This window comes from Channa argus, chromosome 4, assembly GCF_033026475.1.
Source record: "Channa argus isolate prfri chromosome 4, Channa argus male v1.0, whole genome shotgun sequence".
Taxonomy (NCBI): domain Eukaryota; kingdom Metazoa; phylum Chordata; class Actinopteri; order Anabantiformes; family Channidae; genus Channa; species Channa argus.
In genome coordinates, this window is record NC_090200.1 from 22,095,000 (window position 1) to 22,113,642 (window position 18,643).

The 18,643-nt window shown below is 39.5% G+C and overlaps 1 protein-coding gene across 11 annotated transcripts in view; it reads left to right on the forward strand.

Moving 5' to 3' along the window:
* The window catches only part of fgd4a (FYVE, RhoGEF and PH domain containing 4a), a 46,597-nt gene that overhangs the window by 20,924 nt on the left and 7,030 nt on the right, over nucleotides 1-18,643 (forward strand). For 5 of the 11 annotated variants that reach the window (XM_067500206.1, XM_067500207.1, XM_067500208.1 and 2 more), the window contains exons 2-5: nucleotides 2,541-2,624; nucleotides 12,000-12,152; nucleotides 12,698-12,908; nucleotides 15,325-15,745. In XM_067500206.1, coding sequence (XP_067356307.1) covers nucleotides 2,541-2,624; nucleotides 12,000-12,152; nucleotides 12,698-12,908; nucleotides 15,325-15,745 — 869 coding nt within the window. Of the gene's footprint in view, nucleotides 1-2,540; nucleotides 2,625-5,123; nucleotides 5,261-5,977; nucleotides 6,136-11,999; nucleotides 12,153-12,697; nucleotides 12,909-13,252; nucleotides 13,445-14,459; nucleotides 14,631-14,652; nucleotides 15,088-15,324; nucleotides 15,746-18,643 lie in introns of those variants that run through there. The other 6 variants (XM_067500211.1, XM_067500212.1, XM_067500216.1 and 3 more) reach the window with 6 other exon arrangements.

Below are 18,643 nucleotides of genomic sequence, written 5' to 3' on the forward strand. Positions count from 1 at the left end.
TCTTCAGTTTCTTTCTCTGTATTATCTTTCTTTTCTCACCAGTTTGTGTTCACACAGTTTGAGACTTCTTTTGCAACAGTATCTCAGTGCCATTCTCAGTATTTAGACTGGGTTGATACTTGGATCTCACATCACCCTCTCAAATACTGCCTGACCACTATTCAGCTTCCCCCACCGTTATTTGGATATGTGCATGTGATTTCTTCTCTGTCAGCTTCTCTATCAGCTGTCAGATTTTTATTGTACTTTTCTAACAGAAAATGGAAGTTTACAGATAGGAAGAGGAAGTTTGGGATCAGGCCAGTAGCCAGACCAGTAGACTCTCACCAATGACATATATCATCATCTTTGAAGAAGTTGTCTCCCACGCACTGGGATTCCACCTTACATACTTCATAAATGTTGTCATGGATGTCTTTATAATGTGTGTGACATTTTTGCTGAATGTGTGATTGTAGTGCTGACATAGTAACACCTCCCCTACCTGAAGAAACAATAGACATTTGACAACTGACCACAGTCTGCAGGGAGGGGTCTAACAATAGTTAGGTTGTATAAATTGTATGTATTGGTTTTGATAAGCTGCTTGTATCTGCTGAACATGGAACTTGTATAACAAAACTGTGTTCAACATATATGCTCAAAGTAGATGTATGTGTTTGTGAACAGCTGGCAGGCCTGTCATGAGGAGTCCAGATGGTGGGTAGAGAAAGCCCTCCTTTAATCCCTGAGCCAGAATATGGTACCTCCCCCCCGCGCGCACACACACACACACAGACACACACAGACACACACACACACACACACACACACACATACACAAAGTCATCAGTACCTCATCTTGACTGTTTGAATAGCCCCATGCTGAGTTTGTCCACTTTTCTGTAATGCAGCATTATTCACGCTCCATTATGTCATCTAAGTTTTTCGTCATTGTATTATTATGTAGTATGTAACGGATACTGAGTGCAAATTGCATTATGTTATATATTCTTGCCATGCTGTGTTCTCCATACCTTTTTAGCTTTTAGAGTAATCTGTAGCCTGTGGATTTCTATGCATATTTATGTGGAAATAAGAACTAATAAGATAAGAAGAAAGAATTGTTTTTTATCTTTTTGAAAAAAAAGTGACAGCAGTAATAGGGCTGAAGATGTTGTAACATTAGGATAAGATAAATTAAATACAAAATAAAAACGAAAAAAATAATTTGGCTATTTAAGTAAGTTAAATAAATAACACATACTGATAGCTGTAGCTGCAGTGGTACTTTGAGCTACAAGATAATGTGATCATGCAAATGTGCTGTCAGTGGTGATATTAAGCACTAATGTTGACAATGTTCACCATCTTACTGTGTTAACTTGCTCACATTTTCTATTAAGCATAAAACACAAAGAAGTATTGGGTCATAAATCAAACTCGATAGGACTCATCATTAACTACAGAATTTTGTGTCAGTTCATCCAGTAGATATTGCCTCACTAGGTAAAGTCAGGGGGTTGCTGAAGTCTGATGGTCTTCTGGGGAGCATAAATTTGCATAAAATTGCTATCCATTAAAAATTAGTTGGAAGAATTCCCTGTGAACCAACAGACCAAAATTGTTATCACTAGAACCAGTTCACTGTAAAGTGGCAGAATAACAGGGAACATACATGAAATAAAAATATATAATAAGTCCCTAGTTTGAATAAAAAATACATTAATTCTCAAACATGAATGTAGAAAAAATGCATAATCCCTCAGTTTACTGGTCAAACTGCCCTACATTTATGCCAGTATAATCATTACAATGTCCTGCTGCTGTGTTGCTCGTATCTTTCATCCTAAAATCAATTGTCATCACATTGCTGGAGAGAGGGAAAACTGAATGTAGTCTGCTCAACTTTAATTTGCTCTGCTGTGCTGCACATGTTGGTGCATGTCAGCAGCTGCATTGATCATCGGCAGCTTCGCATTAGATCAGACTGTTAGAGAGAGCACATGTTAGTGTGTATGTGTGCACCAGCAGGGGCTTGCTAAAGTTCATGTGAACCTATCATTTTTGTTTTGTCTTTAATCTTGTATGTGCATATTAAATGGCTGTGTTCAAATTGTGTTAGCTCTACCTACAGATGATGCCCTATATAACACAGACAGACTAATTAGGGTTTCTGTCTCCAAAGGGGTGGTATATTCCTTCTCAAAACAAACACAAGTCTACTCCTGATGTTGAAAAGTGCAGCTTCTAGAAGAGCGCTCCAGTAGCTTTCAAGACCGCCAGCTTCATACATGCCCAGCGTGTTGTCTTAGCTGCTTTTAAAAAATGTGAAGAGATGGCTTTTTTTCTTCTTACGCATTTCATCTCCTCTTTCTGTAGCACTGAGTGGGTGCACTTCTTAAATAAAACATGTGGTTGCCTGAAATAGCTTGAAGCTCCTGCTGCACATGCAGGTCGAGTCTTAAAATATCCTCCTCCTTCTCAAAGTTTGCTCGTGTTTTCAAAAAACAAGTCCGTCGGCTACTTTTTAATGTGAATCTTTTAATTTGTTGTTGCAGAGAGAAAAGACAAAGCTGTCTGTTTCCAGTCTAAGAACGCTGACGAAGAGGCCTGCGTGGCGGTGAAAATCGAACAGTCCAGAGGTACAGTAGGAAGTTTTGCACTCGTTCACCTTACAGCCGTCGGCTTCCTTCTTTTTCATCCCTTTTTCTCACACATTTTTTTCAAATCAAGCAGCTCATCTAATTCAGTTCAAAGATGTATGGTTTTCACACAGTAGCCGTGTAAAAATATCGTTCATGTTTTGTGGTTTCTTGTCTGTTTAAATTTGTTCTTGTGATAATGCAGTCCATTTTTGTCTGTCTTCTTCACTGTCTTCTCGTAATGTGTGAGAAGTAGTGCTGCTACAAGCTCCATCAAGATGCAAAGGTTTGTTACTCATCAGCCAACACCTCTAATTCACAGCAGGAGGGCTGCACATATTTGCATTCAAAATCAATATCACAATGAGAGTTGCCCCAAATCTAGTGAGATTTGTTTTACAGCTTTTAATAAAATATGGCTGCAGTGAATTTAACTTTAAGACGAGCTTGATACAGGATGATGCTCTAAACAGCAGTATGAAGACTTGTACTTGCAGCTGCCAGCTATGCAGGGGTGTAATGAAAGCTGCTGCTCTCTGATCTATTTTTATTTCAAGCTTGTGTGTGTGTAGTTTGTGTCTTAGTGATGAATGGTTACTTACCCCACTTTCACCTTATTTTGCACTTTTTTTCTCTTTCTCCCTCCTTTCTTTCTGTTCTTATACGCCTGTAAATCCTTCTATCTCTTCAGTCCTTTTCCATCTGTCTATACTTTGTTTGCTTTTATCTTTCCTATCCGTTCATCCTTTTTCTTCTTTAGTACCCTTGAATCACTTTCTCACCTTTTCCTGAATTTAATGAGCTCTACCCTTTAAATTAATACACGTGTCAAGTTCTGACTCTATTGCCAAGCATCTACCTCTCTTTATTTTTGTTTTTTTCAGCTCCCCCCTCACCCCATCCTGTTTTTGGTGACACCACAGACAGTTTTGTCTCCCCAATTTCCCCTAGTTTAGAGCACACTAGGGTTCTAATCTCACTTTGTCCTTTAGATTATGGGATGAGGCACAGTTAATCTGATGAAAGTCTGGTTAGTTGAACAGAAGTGGCTAATCCCTTGTGCCCAGTGGTAATTGTTATCTGTCACCATGTCCCACACATGCACACATACACACACACACACACACACACGTGCGCGCACACAAGTTGTCTGTGCTAAAATAGGGTACACAATGAGCCAAGATAAGGCCAGATATCTACTTTAACACTTCTCATTAAGTTATATTGGGCACCAGAAATGAATAGAAACTGGATTTTGTGTGTTGGTCTTTCAGTATGTGTTGCGTGTCTATCACTATGCAAGAAAGGTGAAGGGCAGCTGTTAGTGTGACACTGTCTGAAACATTTGCTTCTGAAAGTATTTTCCCAATTTGACTGTGTTAAGAAAGCATTTAAAATGCCTTATAGCGTTCTTTCACAGAGTAAATAACTTTGCACAACTGTCAGAGCACAACATGTACCATTCAAGCATGACTATATAAAAAGGGAACTTTTAGAATGTAAATAGAAACCTAGGTATCTGTTTGTAGTAACCTAATTTCTTAAACCTAATGTAAATAGGAAACCAGGTTTCTTTAATTGAGGTGCATGAGCCAAGTTAAGATGGCTAGATTGCATAACCACATATGTACTTTTTCATGTGCATAAACGGGATGTCAGACAAGAATAAGAACTGTTGTAATATTGCAACGTATTAAGTCATCTGTGCAGTTCAATTGGTGAAATATATATGCATGTGCTGCTTCTCTACAGAGCATGTTCTTTCATTAAGGCTTTAGTAGGATGGATTCAGCATCAAAAATTAGAAGCATGGAAATTTAATTACTGTCCAGTTGTATTTTTAATGTTGTAATTTAAAAAATATTTCCTGGATTTCCCATAAAATAGTCACTAAAAATAAAGTAGCAGTTGCACTTCTGTGCAGCCCTATGAAGGTCAGATGTTGAATATCACTGTCAGCTTTGTAGTTAATCGTGTCAAAAACAAAGTGGCATGCGTCTGCAGAAGTTGACATGTTATTGCACCACTAAGTGCAGTTGCAAAATCATACGGAGTTTTTTTTTCTGTGTGAAGCTTAATATTTAGCATTAGAAGCATAAAATGTTGCTTAATTTGTCTGACCGGAATGATATGAATCTGAAATATGAAGCTGGGCTTTGTCTGAACTACTACTGCCATTTTAGTAATTTTATGGTAATTCAGCTAATAGAATTTCTACTGGTCAAACTGGTTTAATGGAAAAGATGAATAACGACTGCCATTCCTTCTAAGCCTGCTTTGCTGACACATCACAAGAGTGAACATGCAGGTGCTTGACATTGTATGTACTGTTCACACGTGTTTGAATATGTACGTGTAACAGAAGCACACACACACATATATATGTTGTGACATACCAAGATGAAAAAGACAAACTGTGGTACAGCTGTCAAGGCTTCCTCAGTTGGTTTGGGGCTTTATTTTTATGTGTGTGCGTGTTTGTGATGGTTTATGTATAACACCGTAGAGCAGTTACTCAAAAGAGCAAGCACCTCTGCATTTGGCTGTCACAAACACCAGGGAGCAGCTCTGCAGCACACAATAGATTCAGAACATGGAGCGTGAGTCGCAGTTCCCTGTGCTGACTTCTGCAAAAGGTACAACTTGTTCGTTAATAAATCGCCTGTTTGTGAGATCTTTGTTTCATTTTCATGTGTGCTCTTTCCAATTTCTGCCTAGATGTCGTAAAGATTTGACATTAGTTTGAACTTATTTGTATGTTCTATATGTGCCATTATTTATTAATTTTTTTGTTCACTGCTTTTTAAGGTTTTAAATATTTGCAAGTAATGTGCCTGAGAAGGATAAGTTAATGCTCAAATTGGTTTAAGATAATAGACTTTGGCTTCAATTCAATTTTTGAAGGCAGACGACAGAACTGCTGCGTGACACTTCGGGCTTGTGAACTGTGCTGTGTGATCATTGATCACACGAACAGATAGATAGTCAGGGGTAGATAGAAAAAGAAGTTTAGTTTCTGTTACATGCACAAGCAGATCTGGAGTTACATGCATTTGTGATCTAAAGAAAATCAAATTAGCACCACTGCACATGTAGTATTGAATATAAAATGCCATAAATGTTATACTACCCGATCTATTTACTGCTGTTTATTTGGCTTAATGAGAGTGAAGTGATTTTTGTGCAAGAATGCGTAGCTGGTCTGTGCTGTTTTTTGGGTTTTAACTTGCGTTTGTGTCTCTGCCTGTCTCACATTGAGTTGCTCTGTTCTTTTAAAAAGGCAATTGAAATAGGGGGTGTGTGAGTAAGATTAAGGGAGGAGTCCAGTGAATCTGTGTGAGTCTCCTCTCTGGGCTGAGTCACTTAACAGTGGCGCTGCCTGTGAACATCATATGGAAGCTAAACTCAGTAACCCTCTGGGTTTCTCACATACTGTATACATTCACACCCGTTGCTTGAACCCCGTCTGAAGAGACTCTACAGTTGTTGTCCTGTCTGTCTCAAGTACTGGGTGAGTTTCTCTGCTCGTGTTATTTCATTCTGTGGGGTTTTCTAAAATGTCTTGCTAGATGTATGCCTTTTTATATAAGACCATTTGCAGCAAACCACACAGTCACCTTTTGGTAATGGAACAGACAAATGTGCTTGCTCTCATGTTGGATTATGATAATGTCACAATGTGTGTCATGCAATGTTTACGCTGTAAAACGGGCCGAGCCTTTAACATTATCAATAGACAATGTATCTAAACATATACTTAGCAGATCCCTGTCACACATCATTTCTACACTTTGTGCTTTAAACACCATGTAACAGGGCACTTAAACTCTCAAGTATGGAGGGTTTTAATAAAAAAAAATTTCTGCCACTGCTGTAGCTGTGTATAAACCACTGGTGCAATGTTCAATATGGCAGCGCATTTTTTTAGGAGAAAGCAGAATTTTTATAAAAAAGTCCTCTCACACACTCTTTGTGATGTGGGGCCACAGTGAGCAAAGACAAAGCTTTGCTTGCAGGCTGTGACACTCCTTGGCCTGCAGTGTCTTTAAGTGATGGCACGGTGGGGACACTACATCACACTGACAGCTGCGTCCCTGGTGTTCCCACACCAGTATATGAGCAAACATTTTGCCCAAATTTTTTTGGGTGCAGGGACAGAATGAGAGTGAGACGAGGAACACATACAGTATAAGACAGCTTGGGTGTGACATGTGACAGTGCTTCAGGGAGGCAGTGATGTCATGAGCTTGTGATAGAACTATGTTGAATGTTCACTTACTGACAGGCACCTGCAAAGCCGTGAGGATTGTGATGGTTTCAGTGCTGAGAGGACAAGGATGAATCAGTGAGCTGGCTGAAATCATTAATCTTGTGGTGTTTTTAAAAGCTCATCAAGTCAATGGCTACGTGGCTCAAGAGATGGCAATATCAGTCCATCCACTCAACAACTACTTTATGCAGTGTAGCTTAAAGTAGTGGGATTCGCAGTAGATGAATTGTCCTGACTTTTCCTGCAGTGTCAGCCTGAGGACTATATTTGTGGTTTTGAGTGAAATGTCTTGACAGATTTTGGAAGCATTTCCATGTAAATGAATTCAAAAAAGCTTTGTTTATCCTAGTGGCCCTCAGTTGCCCTCAGGACCCTTGCTCTGCTTGTTTTCCAACTAACCCTGCATTACCCACTGTTGATTGATTGAACACACCTGATCCAGGTAGTCGGTTTTTCTTGTTGTTTATCTTTTAGACCTGTGACTCCAATGTTATGATATTTTTTTCCATTTGGTTCATTAATAAATGGTTTAGTTGTACCTTTGGTGCTAATTACTTTTGGTAGCTTACTATAGCATGCTAACATGCTAAAGCAGCTTGTAGCAGAGTCAGTGGTGGAGGATGTGTGGAAAATATCAGCAGTCAAAGCCTGGACATTTTCTGACTGAGGTAGTTCAAAAGAGGTGAAGAGATGAAGAGGTGAGTGATTATTTAGCTTGCTGCTCAGCCGCAGGTCATTTTTTCTTAAACGCACTTGGTTTAGCTTTAGGATTTGTTAGTTGCATGTATAAATGTTTGGATAGTGTGTGTGTGAAAGCACTACGTGGTTAACCAGTCATGAAAATTGTTTGAAATTGATTTAGGGATTTGTAGGTGATATTTGTCAGGTATTTTGTAACGGGCTTAATTTACCTTATATTTGACATATTTTGTACTGTGTGGGTATGTTTTGCAAAAGTATCACCAACGTAATGAAAAGCAATTAATTACTGCCTTTAAACGTATTATTGTAAACCTAACTTATTATTGTTAATGAACAGTAATACCCATAAAAGTACAAGTAACTTCCTCATCATTGTACACAAATACACAGTTGGTTGACTAGAGTTGTTTAAAGCTACAGTGTGCAACGTGACAGTCAGAACCCCCTCTCTGTTCCTGCTCTGATACAGGTTTGCTTTGCTTCGCTTTTTACGCTCCACCTCCCTCTGCACAGCCATACACTTGATTATAGATACCAGTTACAATACATAATGCTAATGTAATTACTAATCAAGCAAAATTCTTTTCTTTTCTTTGATTGGTCAGAAGGATGGGCCTCGTTGTTCAGTGAGTTTATGCCAGCCTCATTTGCAGGCTTCCAGTAAACTCTTTTCTCTGCTGCTTTGACATGGCAGAGCTGGAAGTGTGGATGGGGGGTAGGGTTGATTAATGTTGTGTAGTTCCACCAAAACACACAAACATAGACAAACACACACCACAGAACATAGATTCTGTTTTTTCATGTAAAAGTACAGGAAGTATATTGTGACAAATGTGACATAGCTCTGGGTAACTGGCTACTTTGCAGATATTTTGCACAAGCTCTACTTTCTCATCTGCCTCATCTACAACACAATTGTCGCCTGACCTTTTATAAGTGTATTTGTCATTTTTTGCACCCTAACTATTTGCACTATGCATTGTTTTGTTGAGATGGTGCCTTTTAAATGCAGAAGTGAAATAAATGTAATAACAGACTAGTTTTCATGAGAGCAAATCTCACTATCCTGCAACAACGACCAAGGCAAAGGTCAAGTCGTCACTTCCTGGAGCAGTGTTTTATCAGTGTTTTAATTTCTATAAAAAGCAGATTAGGAGAAGCACTTGTCTTATCATTGGTGAGAATGTAAGGATATTTGGTGACCTTACATTCAACAATGGCCATTCTTGGAGCTCTTGTCCATCAGAAGCTCTTCTTTTAGTCCCAGCTCCAGATAACAGGACTCCTTTTCCTTAAGTGATATAAAAGCACAATCAAAGTGTTTCAGCAGCATAGTGGCTGGCTCCTACTAATTTATTCTACACAGAAGTCTCTCACTTGTGCAAAGCCATTCTTAAAAGAGAAGATGCCAGAGTAAGTATGTTACCAGGAACTGTAGTTTTTGCCAAGTACTACTTCTGGGAAAGGAACTTCATCCTTGAGAGTTTACTGTAACAGAAATGGCTGTGATTTATTGGGCTAAGATACAGTTAAAGAATCTATTTTTAAACCTTTTTTTTTTTTTTTTACAAAATTGAAAAATAACTTTTATGTACTTTTATCTCTATTTACATGTCCTTTTTGAATCTTGAAGAGTAAGACTTAAAATACCTGCACAAGTCCCAATGGGGACTGGTGCTTGACACATTTAATAACAGGTCTGGGAGGCAGAGCCAGGCTGTGGCAATTGAACCCCCTGCAAATCTCCAGGACAGATACCATATGTGGAGACCTCATTTTGGGCTACAGTATGTATAATATGGTGTATAACTTATTGCTGGATATTTTCTTATCTCTTAATGTGGTCATGTAGGGAAGCCAAGCACATAACCAAGACAAATTCCTGAGGCCTCCTTCAGAATTGATTGGTAACTTTGGAGACATGTTTAGAAAGTCTCCTCTCCCAAACACAGTGTGGGACCATTATCACGCAGAAATTTGCTAGAGCTGTTGTCTTTCATTACGGTTAGGTTGTAAAAATAGAAACTGTGACCACATGATTCTGGGGAAGTTTTTTTTTTCTCTCTCTCTCTTTCTGTTTGAGGATTACTGATTCAGGACAAATGCTTGATGAATCTTTAAACTTTTTGTTTTGGTTTTAGGGCTTGCAATTTGAATGGTATATTTAACACGTTTTCGTGTAAAGACACTGACAATCCACTTTTAAAATCTTACTTATTGGGGTTGGAATTAGAATTTGGCTAGAGGTGAGGTTTTCCCCCAACAATCATTTGACAAACAGCACTTAGTATGTGAGGACCTAGAAAAATAAAGCTGAAGGAAGAGTAAAAATTGGTAATTTCATGATCAAAAACATTGGCTCCAATAATTGATTGACTGTTTTCTTTATAAGATTTCTAAGGTAAAAAAATCCTTTTCTACTGTTGCTGTTGTCAAAAAATGTAAATTAATGCATAGCTTAAGGTGGAGGACAACTTTCTGAAATTTTGTCTCAATTCTGTCCCAGTATTTCACTTGATGATAAATTGTCTTAAATATGTAATTGCTTTTTGGTTGAGGGAGCCTGGTATTTCGAGAACTTAATACTTTACTTCTTCTGAATAATTTATGGTAAAAAAACTTTACGAATTAGCACCAGTGCCAGATACCTGACAAGACTGTTCTTTCTGTGATTTTTTTTACTGCAATCTTGAGTGAAAGAGTGAAAGGACACAAGAGAATGTAGTTCTAGTTTTTGTGAAAGTGAAAGTCTTTGTGCTTTATGCTCCTTTCCTCACCTTCAGGAATAGATTACAGTATACACACACACACACACACACACACACACACACACACACACACACACACACACACACTTTATCCATATCCAAGTTAGCCTAGTGCAGAGCTACATCGATTGCTGCATCCTCCCTTATACATCAGTGCCACTTGCTAAATCACACACACACCTGTTACCCAGAAGCACCTTAAATGGGAACTAATAGATTAATGGCTTGTAAAATAATGAGTTTACATACTGACAGTGTAGATCCATGAATAGGTATTTGTCTTACTAGGCTCAATGTCTGTGTGGGTACAGGGTGGTGGTGTTGGCGGTGGGGTCAGAGAGGGATAGACTGCTAGTGGACATCAGTCACTCCATTAAATTCGTCTTTCTGCTCTGTCTAAACAGAACCGGTTGGATACAAGCCTCGTTGGTGCTGATCATCCACTGGTTCATTAGCCAAATAGTCAACTGAACTGTCTCTTTAGCCTCCAACTGTTTATCATAAACACATTTGCGGCACTATATATATATGTAAATTGTATGGGATGTGATTGTCTGCAGAGATGAAGTGAGGGACAAATTATTTAATCTCTCATTTTATACAACACACTGAAGCTTCATGGAAAGAATATTTGTGTAAAAGCCCAGTAATCCTCCAGGCCTTGAAAATCTTTGACTAGTTTTTAAGTTTTAATAAAACCGAAACAAGGCTGTGAAATGGAAAATTTCTGTGTACCCTTGAACATAATATTAAACATTGCAGTGCAGAATTCATTAGGAGGCTCTCTGGACCTTTTTTGTCTGTGATGATTAAGGGGATTTAACCAACTGGGATCAGTTGTTACACTACATTTACATATCTATTGACGTCACAGATATTTTGCATTCCACTTTTTTAAAATTAAAACTAATATTTAAATGCACAATGTCATTTTGAGTTATGGTCATTAATATTTAAATGAAGCTTGACACAAGTGCAGGATGGTTCAGGAGTTTCAAGAATGGTTATCCAATAGTGGCATCGCTGTGATAAGCGAAATATAACCGTGACTGTGATGCATCATGCATCTGAGAATATTTACATTTAGGCATTTGGCAGGAGCTTTTATCCAAAGCAACTTACAAATAAACGCACACACACAAAAAGCAATTTGGAGTTTAGTATCTTGCGCAAGGACATGTGGCCCCATTAGGAACCAGTAATCAAACCCTGGTTCATGGATAGCTGCTTTATTAACGGAGCTTATCCTCCAACAAGGAGAAGGAAACTATACACCCTCAAAGTGCAAAAAAATATTTAATACTAAAATGGTACATGGACTTCATTAAAAGGTGTCACAATATGTGCTATTGGCACACAATCGTTTGTAGACAAGGTCGGACCACTGGAAAGTTTTTTTGTAAGCTAGGGTCCTTTGTTGTTGTAAACATCCTCCCCACATTTTATGTCATTTCCCTCATATATAATAGAAGGAAAAATAAAACCCAAATCCTGTCAATGTTTTCAGGAAGCATTATCTAATCATAATCTGTAATATCACTCAGATTTTATCAACTGTGAAACAACGGACGCTAAATTAAACATTGATCTTGTAATAACAGACATGCTTTCTCCCTTTGTCTTTGTGTCCTTAAGCTCTAGGCAGTAGCCCAGCGTGTGAACGCAGCGACCGTCCCAGCGTGGAGGCGTGTCTGAAGCGGGCAGGTGGTGGAACAACTGACAAGAAAAGGGGAGGGCTCAATGGAAGAGGCTCTGGCAACAGAGCTTGGCTGCAGTGTAAACCACAAGGTACATAACAAAAATGTAGCAACACACTGCACAGTGTGAGAGTTAGAGGACACAGCTGTCACAGCCTATCAGTCTATGCTTCATGTGTGAGGGTACTGACACATAGAGTGTGACTGTTAAGTTTCAGTGTAACAGTTTTTCTGCTTTAATATTCTGCTTATTTACTGTATTAATGTTTAGAAACACACGTGCTCTGGAAACTGTGAAAACGTGAATATAGTTATGTAAGCTGGTCAGAGATCAGTGAACCCTGAACTATGTTCCTCTTTTATTTGAGCTAAGTGAATCATTCTACACACATAAAACAGAGCTCCATACTTTCTGTTGCTGTAAATAAATAATGATCTAGGAGAAAAGTAAACTTAGCAAACTTAGTAAACTTGCTTTATCCATTTATTCCGAAGCTTTTCCTGTGTGTGGCATCAGTTGGGACACCTTACACCACCACCTACAGTTTTAAAACCAAAACTGCAGAGAAATTGTCCCTAAATATAAACTCAAAGCAGTAACCATCATTTAAGATTCTTTTTTTATCTACTTCCCAGTGCCGCCAAAGCCACCGCATCTCCAGAGCCCGGTGACCGAGCTCTCATCTCCGCTGGGCCGAATCCAGAGACCACCACTTTCTTTAGGCATGGAGGAGGAAGGTGGAAGAGGAGGCGCAGGAGGTGGAGGAAGAGGAGCTGTGAACAGGGAGAAACAAAGGGACAAACACTCCAAAGTGTCAGACCTCATCAGCCGCTTTGAGGAGAACAGGTATGAGCGCTTTCTGCTGGTGGTGTGTGTAATTTCCCCTCCCAAAGAGAAAATGCAGGAAGAGAATGTGCTGTAAAGAAGTGGTCAAAGGACTGAAGGACTTGTGGAAGAAGTTGTCATTTTTATAGGTTTTATTATTTACTTCATCGATTCCTTCAGAAATGTAGCAGATTCAAAGCATTATACAAAACATTTTTTTAATTGATCCATATCATTTAAAGCTTTTGTAATGAAATTACCTTATTCACACTGTTGTAATCACAGTACCAGAAAACTTTTTCTTTCCAAACATTTCCTGTACTGTCTATTTCAAGGAGGAAAAGCAGAAGTCTGTCGATAAAAGCCCTCTGGTTTGACTCAGTAAATGTAACTCAGACGAGGGCTGCAGACTGAACAACTGTAGATTAGCCTGTGCTTCACAAGCCAAGCGTTAGTGAGGGGATGAAAGGAGATTTGTACAGGCCAGGGAAAACACAGCTCCTCATTCAGTTGTTGGACAGCACTCTGTGTTGTGAGATGAAACCCCGCAGAATGAGGTAGGATCTCTTCGATTAACGTATATCTCTGGACTTTGATCTTGTTGCCTCATTATTACATGACGATTTAAGCAATCTGTTGGGTGTGCTTTTACACAATCTCTGCACAAAAGGCTGTGCTGACTAATTTCAATCTAAGAAGTACAAGGTTTCTGTAGGATTTGACATGTACTGCGGTCCACCTTTTTTTTTTTTTTTTTTTGTGCATCACGTTTTATTAAAGTCAGGTACACTAAGTTTTCTTTGGAGCTGTAGTGTCACCTGAGTGAACGAGGCCCACTGATGGTGGTGTGAGACACAACAATGGTTCCCTTGTCACGACCGCTCATACAGTACAGCCCAAAAATATTCAGTCAGCACTAGCAGCCCACCAAAATGTCATCCTCTCTTTAAAGTACAGCCTCATTTTGCAACTCATCACTGGGCTGTAAACACAAACCTGTGCAGAATCTCGGGCTTCTCCATACCTTTTGATCACATATGTGAATGTAAAATGAAGTTAATCAGAGTCATCGGGTTCATTTTTGCCATTGAAACACTGCAGAGCTGTGGGGATTCACCCTGTACGGCTCTGTGCACAGAAAGGAGAGAAAGGCCCGTGGCTTCTGAGAACAGAATTAGCCTACTAATATACTAATCTGGTTCGCACAAGGCTTTGCTGCCTTAAAGGCACCTGGACTCCCACGTGGCAAGTGAAGTTATTCTTATATCTTGTAGAATTCAGCTCATCTAAAAAGATGATTATCATGGAACATGTTGTGCTATTTGTGTGCGAAGATGAATCGCTTTGTGCACCTACACACCACACACGTTTTTTTCTGAAACGCCGTGTTAAATGTCTCTCACCGCTTATTGCGGTATTATTCACTCTTCCTCTGAGAGGTGTATATAACATTGTTCTAACTCCTCAGGTGGCTAATGGGCTAGGAGTGATTCATCTGTTGAGTGTTTCACCAGCCTGTTGTTGTTCCTCTATTTATACATACTTCCTGTTCCAACAGCACAGTAACGCTCAGTGCTACAGCTAAGGCTAAGAATCGCCTGCTTGCGTGATTCCTTTCTCTCTTTCTTTTTTTTTTTGCATCAGTGCAGGTTGGATTACGGACATAATGTCTTTTGTTTCTTCTCTGCTATAGAACTGACTATGTTCTCAGCGATGCATGTTTTGCCCCGAACTGATCTGGGAGTAAGTAAGATCAGCAAGGGCTGCTTAACAGTAGCCCTTGTAAGGTGGTGTTTGTTGTAACACAGGAGGTCTGGAGGGAAACAGCTGGATTTACTGCCAGTACAGGATGTAGAGCAGCTGAATGGTGACATTGTATGTGCTTGTGTGCGTGTCTGTGTGTATTTCTGTGTAATTCTAACTTCTATTCCATCGCTGCATCTTATTTGTTGAATCAGTTCAAACAGCTTTTTCCATTTCATTCATATTCCAGCAAAGATTGATTAAGATGTTCCAGCACAATATATAAAGCAGCTTCTCCGTGTGTGGAAGTAGGACATCATCGGTCTCTTGGGGGTAGTGTTGTACCTCTCCTCCTACTCCTCCTGTCCTCCTCATTATGGTACCTCTGTGCCTCTTCTGCACACCCATACTTCCTGTGCCTTACAGCAGCCTCAGCAACCTTATAAGACTAAGGGAGGTTTGTGTATGTCCACAGTTTTATTTTTAACTATCAAGTGCTAAAAGCGCTGTGCTTGCTGTTGTGTCTCACACTTCCAGATTAGTGTGCCAACTTGAGCCACCACTGAACTGAGCTCTTGTAGAAAAGATGTCTGTGCTGTTTGTTTCCTTTATTTAGGAAGGCTGTTAGTTAGCTCTTTCTGGGCTTTTGCTATGCTGATTGACTTCCCCTCTGCCTTTTCCTCTGTTCCTCCAGCAACACAGAGACCAAGAGAGACAGCTCGCCTCTTAAACATATCAACAAGTCAAACAGCTGCAGCCCAGCTCACCGCCCCTACCAGAAGCAAACGGACACTGGCGTGATTCAGGAGAAGCACTCTTCTGTGCCGACCTCACCACAGCAGGATGGCCACAAACCGGCAGCTAACGGGGTGCTAGTGCAGATGGAGCAGGACAAGGAGAAGGAGGTGAAGGAGGAGAAGGAGCATGAAAGTGTGAGGATAGAGACTGTCGGCCTGGTAAATGGAGATGTGGTGGACCAACGTACTGAAGAGTGTGAAGATCATTCCCCTCTTGACACAGGCAGGACTGATTCAGAAGGCCACACTGAGAATGAGGACAATGGGAGTAAAACAGAAAGCATGCACAGGAAGGAAGATGGGAGCACAGACCATAAGGTATTTGCATATTTCTGCTGCATTTTGTTCCCCCTTGCACCCAAGTGATTTAGGCCTACATTTCTTGCATCGAGTATTTACATGCTGACACACACGACTTGTTGCTGTGGCTACAGTCTAATAAGCAACCTATCAAACAAACTGCAATTTACTTATATGCTGGGCTTTTGGCGCATGTTGGTAGAGTTGTTAGTGCTGCCACCTTACAGCTAGAAGGTCCCCAGTTCAAATCCACCTGCTGGCTGCGGGGATTCTGTGTGTAGTTTGCTTGTTTTCCCCCTGCTTGCATGGGTTTCCTCCCCCTGTCAGAGGACATACATGTTAGATTAATTGGTGACTCTGAATCAGCCATATGTGTAAAAGTGAGTGTGAATGTTTGTCTGTGTATGTCTCTCTGTGCTGGCCATGAGATAGACTGGTTACTTGTCCAGGGTGTATTTTGCCTCTCACCCAACGACAGCTGGGACAGGCTCCAGCACCTTGAGACCCTTAAGAGGATAAGCACTTAAGATAATTGGTGGGTGGGCTTTCAGTTTAATGTTAAATCCTCTGAACTACAGTCCCGCTTCACTCTAACAGTGTGAGTTACAGTTACATAGAAACAAGTTTGTGTGTTCTGTGTCACTGTGTCTCGGGGGTGGGGGCAGTAGGGGGTAGAACAGATGTTGAGTGCTCGGGCAGCTGAATTCATGCCTCAGCAACCTCTCCCATGGGGGCCTGTAGTGTTATAGTGTCAACTATAAATGCCTCAGGTTAAGTTCAAGCCGTGCAGTCTCAATATTATCAGAGACGGAGAGATGCAATATGAGCACTACCAAACTAATTCTCTGTAACATCAACTGATACGAAGTGAAATATTTACTTGAACAAGGTTTGTCAATTTAAAACTTGATTCTGAACTTCATTGTGGATTTTCTCCATCTAATCAAGGCATTCAGAGTTAACATAGGTCTGTCAGGTCATGTCAGGTCCTGACATTGTCAGGAGTTTCCCTTTCAGACGTGTGAGATTCTCACAACTGAGAAGGCCCACTCACTCATGGTGAATTGTCTGGAGTATTAAATCCTTTATTCACAAACGAGCTCGGTTGGAGATAATTCAGACTTTGCACTAGGAGATTGGCTGGGTAAAATCCAAGTGATATCAAGGGCAACAGACTTGGGCATTTGCGTTCAAAGCAGCTATATTTATTATTATTTTGATAGCAATGTGACTCTAAAAAAGGTTATAGTAATGAAACTGAGAGTTATCTCATCACTCAGCAGGATGTTGAATTTCAGCTTAATATAGCTCATCATATTGGAGTTTTTAGCAGCTAAAGGAAAGGCATCCTTATTTATATAGCACATATCAAAGACAGAGGTGATGTGAAGTGCCTTACTCAGAACTGTATGTTTCGCTAATGAATAAGTAGTAGACAAAAAAATGGAGCAAAAAGTACGTAAAGTGTCAAAACATGATTTCAGATTAATAATATCTGCTAGTCATATAAATAAGTCAATGTTTGTTTATTCATAAATCTATTCTTCTTTATCAGTTCAGCATTTTAAGCGGGAAAAGGGAAATACAACATATAAGTGAAAAACATGAACATGACACCCTCTGAGAAGTTTCACTCTTTGGTGGAACTGCTAACAACTTATAGAGATCTGAAACCTGTGATGGGGATGCAAAGAAACAAAGACTGGGAACCCTGGTTTAATCTTTAACAATGCACTGGATTTTTCAAAGCTTGTCTCAAGTTTTTTTCATTTTAGAAAATGTGTAACCAAATCTGTCAGAAGTAGCATTTGGAATGAACTGGAGATATCCGGAAAGTACCAGATAACAAATCCAGTATTATTGTTTTCTTTTTTCCACTGGACTTTTGTTCTGTGCATATTAACCTATAGCACTCAAATTCTCCACTGACCAGTGTTTCATGGAGAAAACATAATAAAATGCATTCTTCATTTTGTAAAACATAGTATATTCTGAAAAGGCGTTTGCAATTTCACGAAAATTATTTTACTGAAACTCACTAAAAACCGTAGCAGGTATATTGACAAATGAATTATGTGGAAATGTGAGGCCATAAGTGCTTTACAGGAATATACTGCTTCCTCGTATTTATGTATAGTGGGGTGGGGATGGGGGTGGGGTGGCGGCATGTCAAGACAGACAGACTAGTAAAGCTATCGTCTGTAGAGGAAATACTTTCTTCTCATGAGGTCTAATGCATGTTAAATACAGTACAATATCAATCATCTTGTACTAAATCTGCAGCAATTGTAATTGTTCTTGTATATGAGAGGAACAATGTTTAAATGCTACAGAGATGATTATGTTATGAATTTACCTACATATAAGTCAAATACTTCGAATGAGGTGGCTAAACTCATGAAACGCAGTCATTGTATCCGTTTGTTGCTGTTTAAAAATGATCTGAATGATTTGAAATAAAACTACGCAAACAATCAGTCAAACTAGACCAAGAAAAGAAAAACAAGAAATACACCGACATTATTACTCTGTCTAATATTTAAGGCTAAAACATCTCTGCATTATTATTAATATTTTAGGTATCTGTTCACCCCACTTGCCAAACATGTTTGTGTCACTTAATATTTAGACTTAAATCATTTACGTTTATTTGGTGTCTGTAAAACTAGATTATAGGCAGTCTACAATACTCTTGTATGTGAACTATCTGTAATATAAGCTGATGTTCTGAGAATCAAACTTCATAGTGAACGCTCCAATCAAATGAAAACATTTCACATAACCTGAAGCAATCAGCTGATAGATCAGATAAGAGCCAAGCATTTCCCATCATGCCCTGAGGTGGTATTCTCTGTAGATAGGAAGTGCCGTGCCTGGCACCAAAAAATTGCAACTGCCTTGATCTCACAGTGGCAC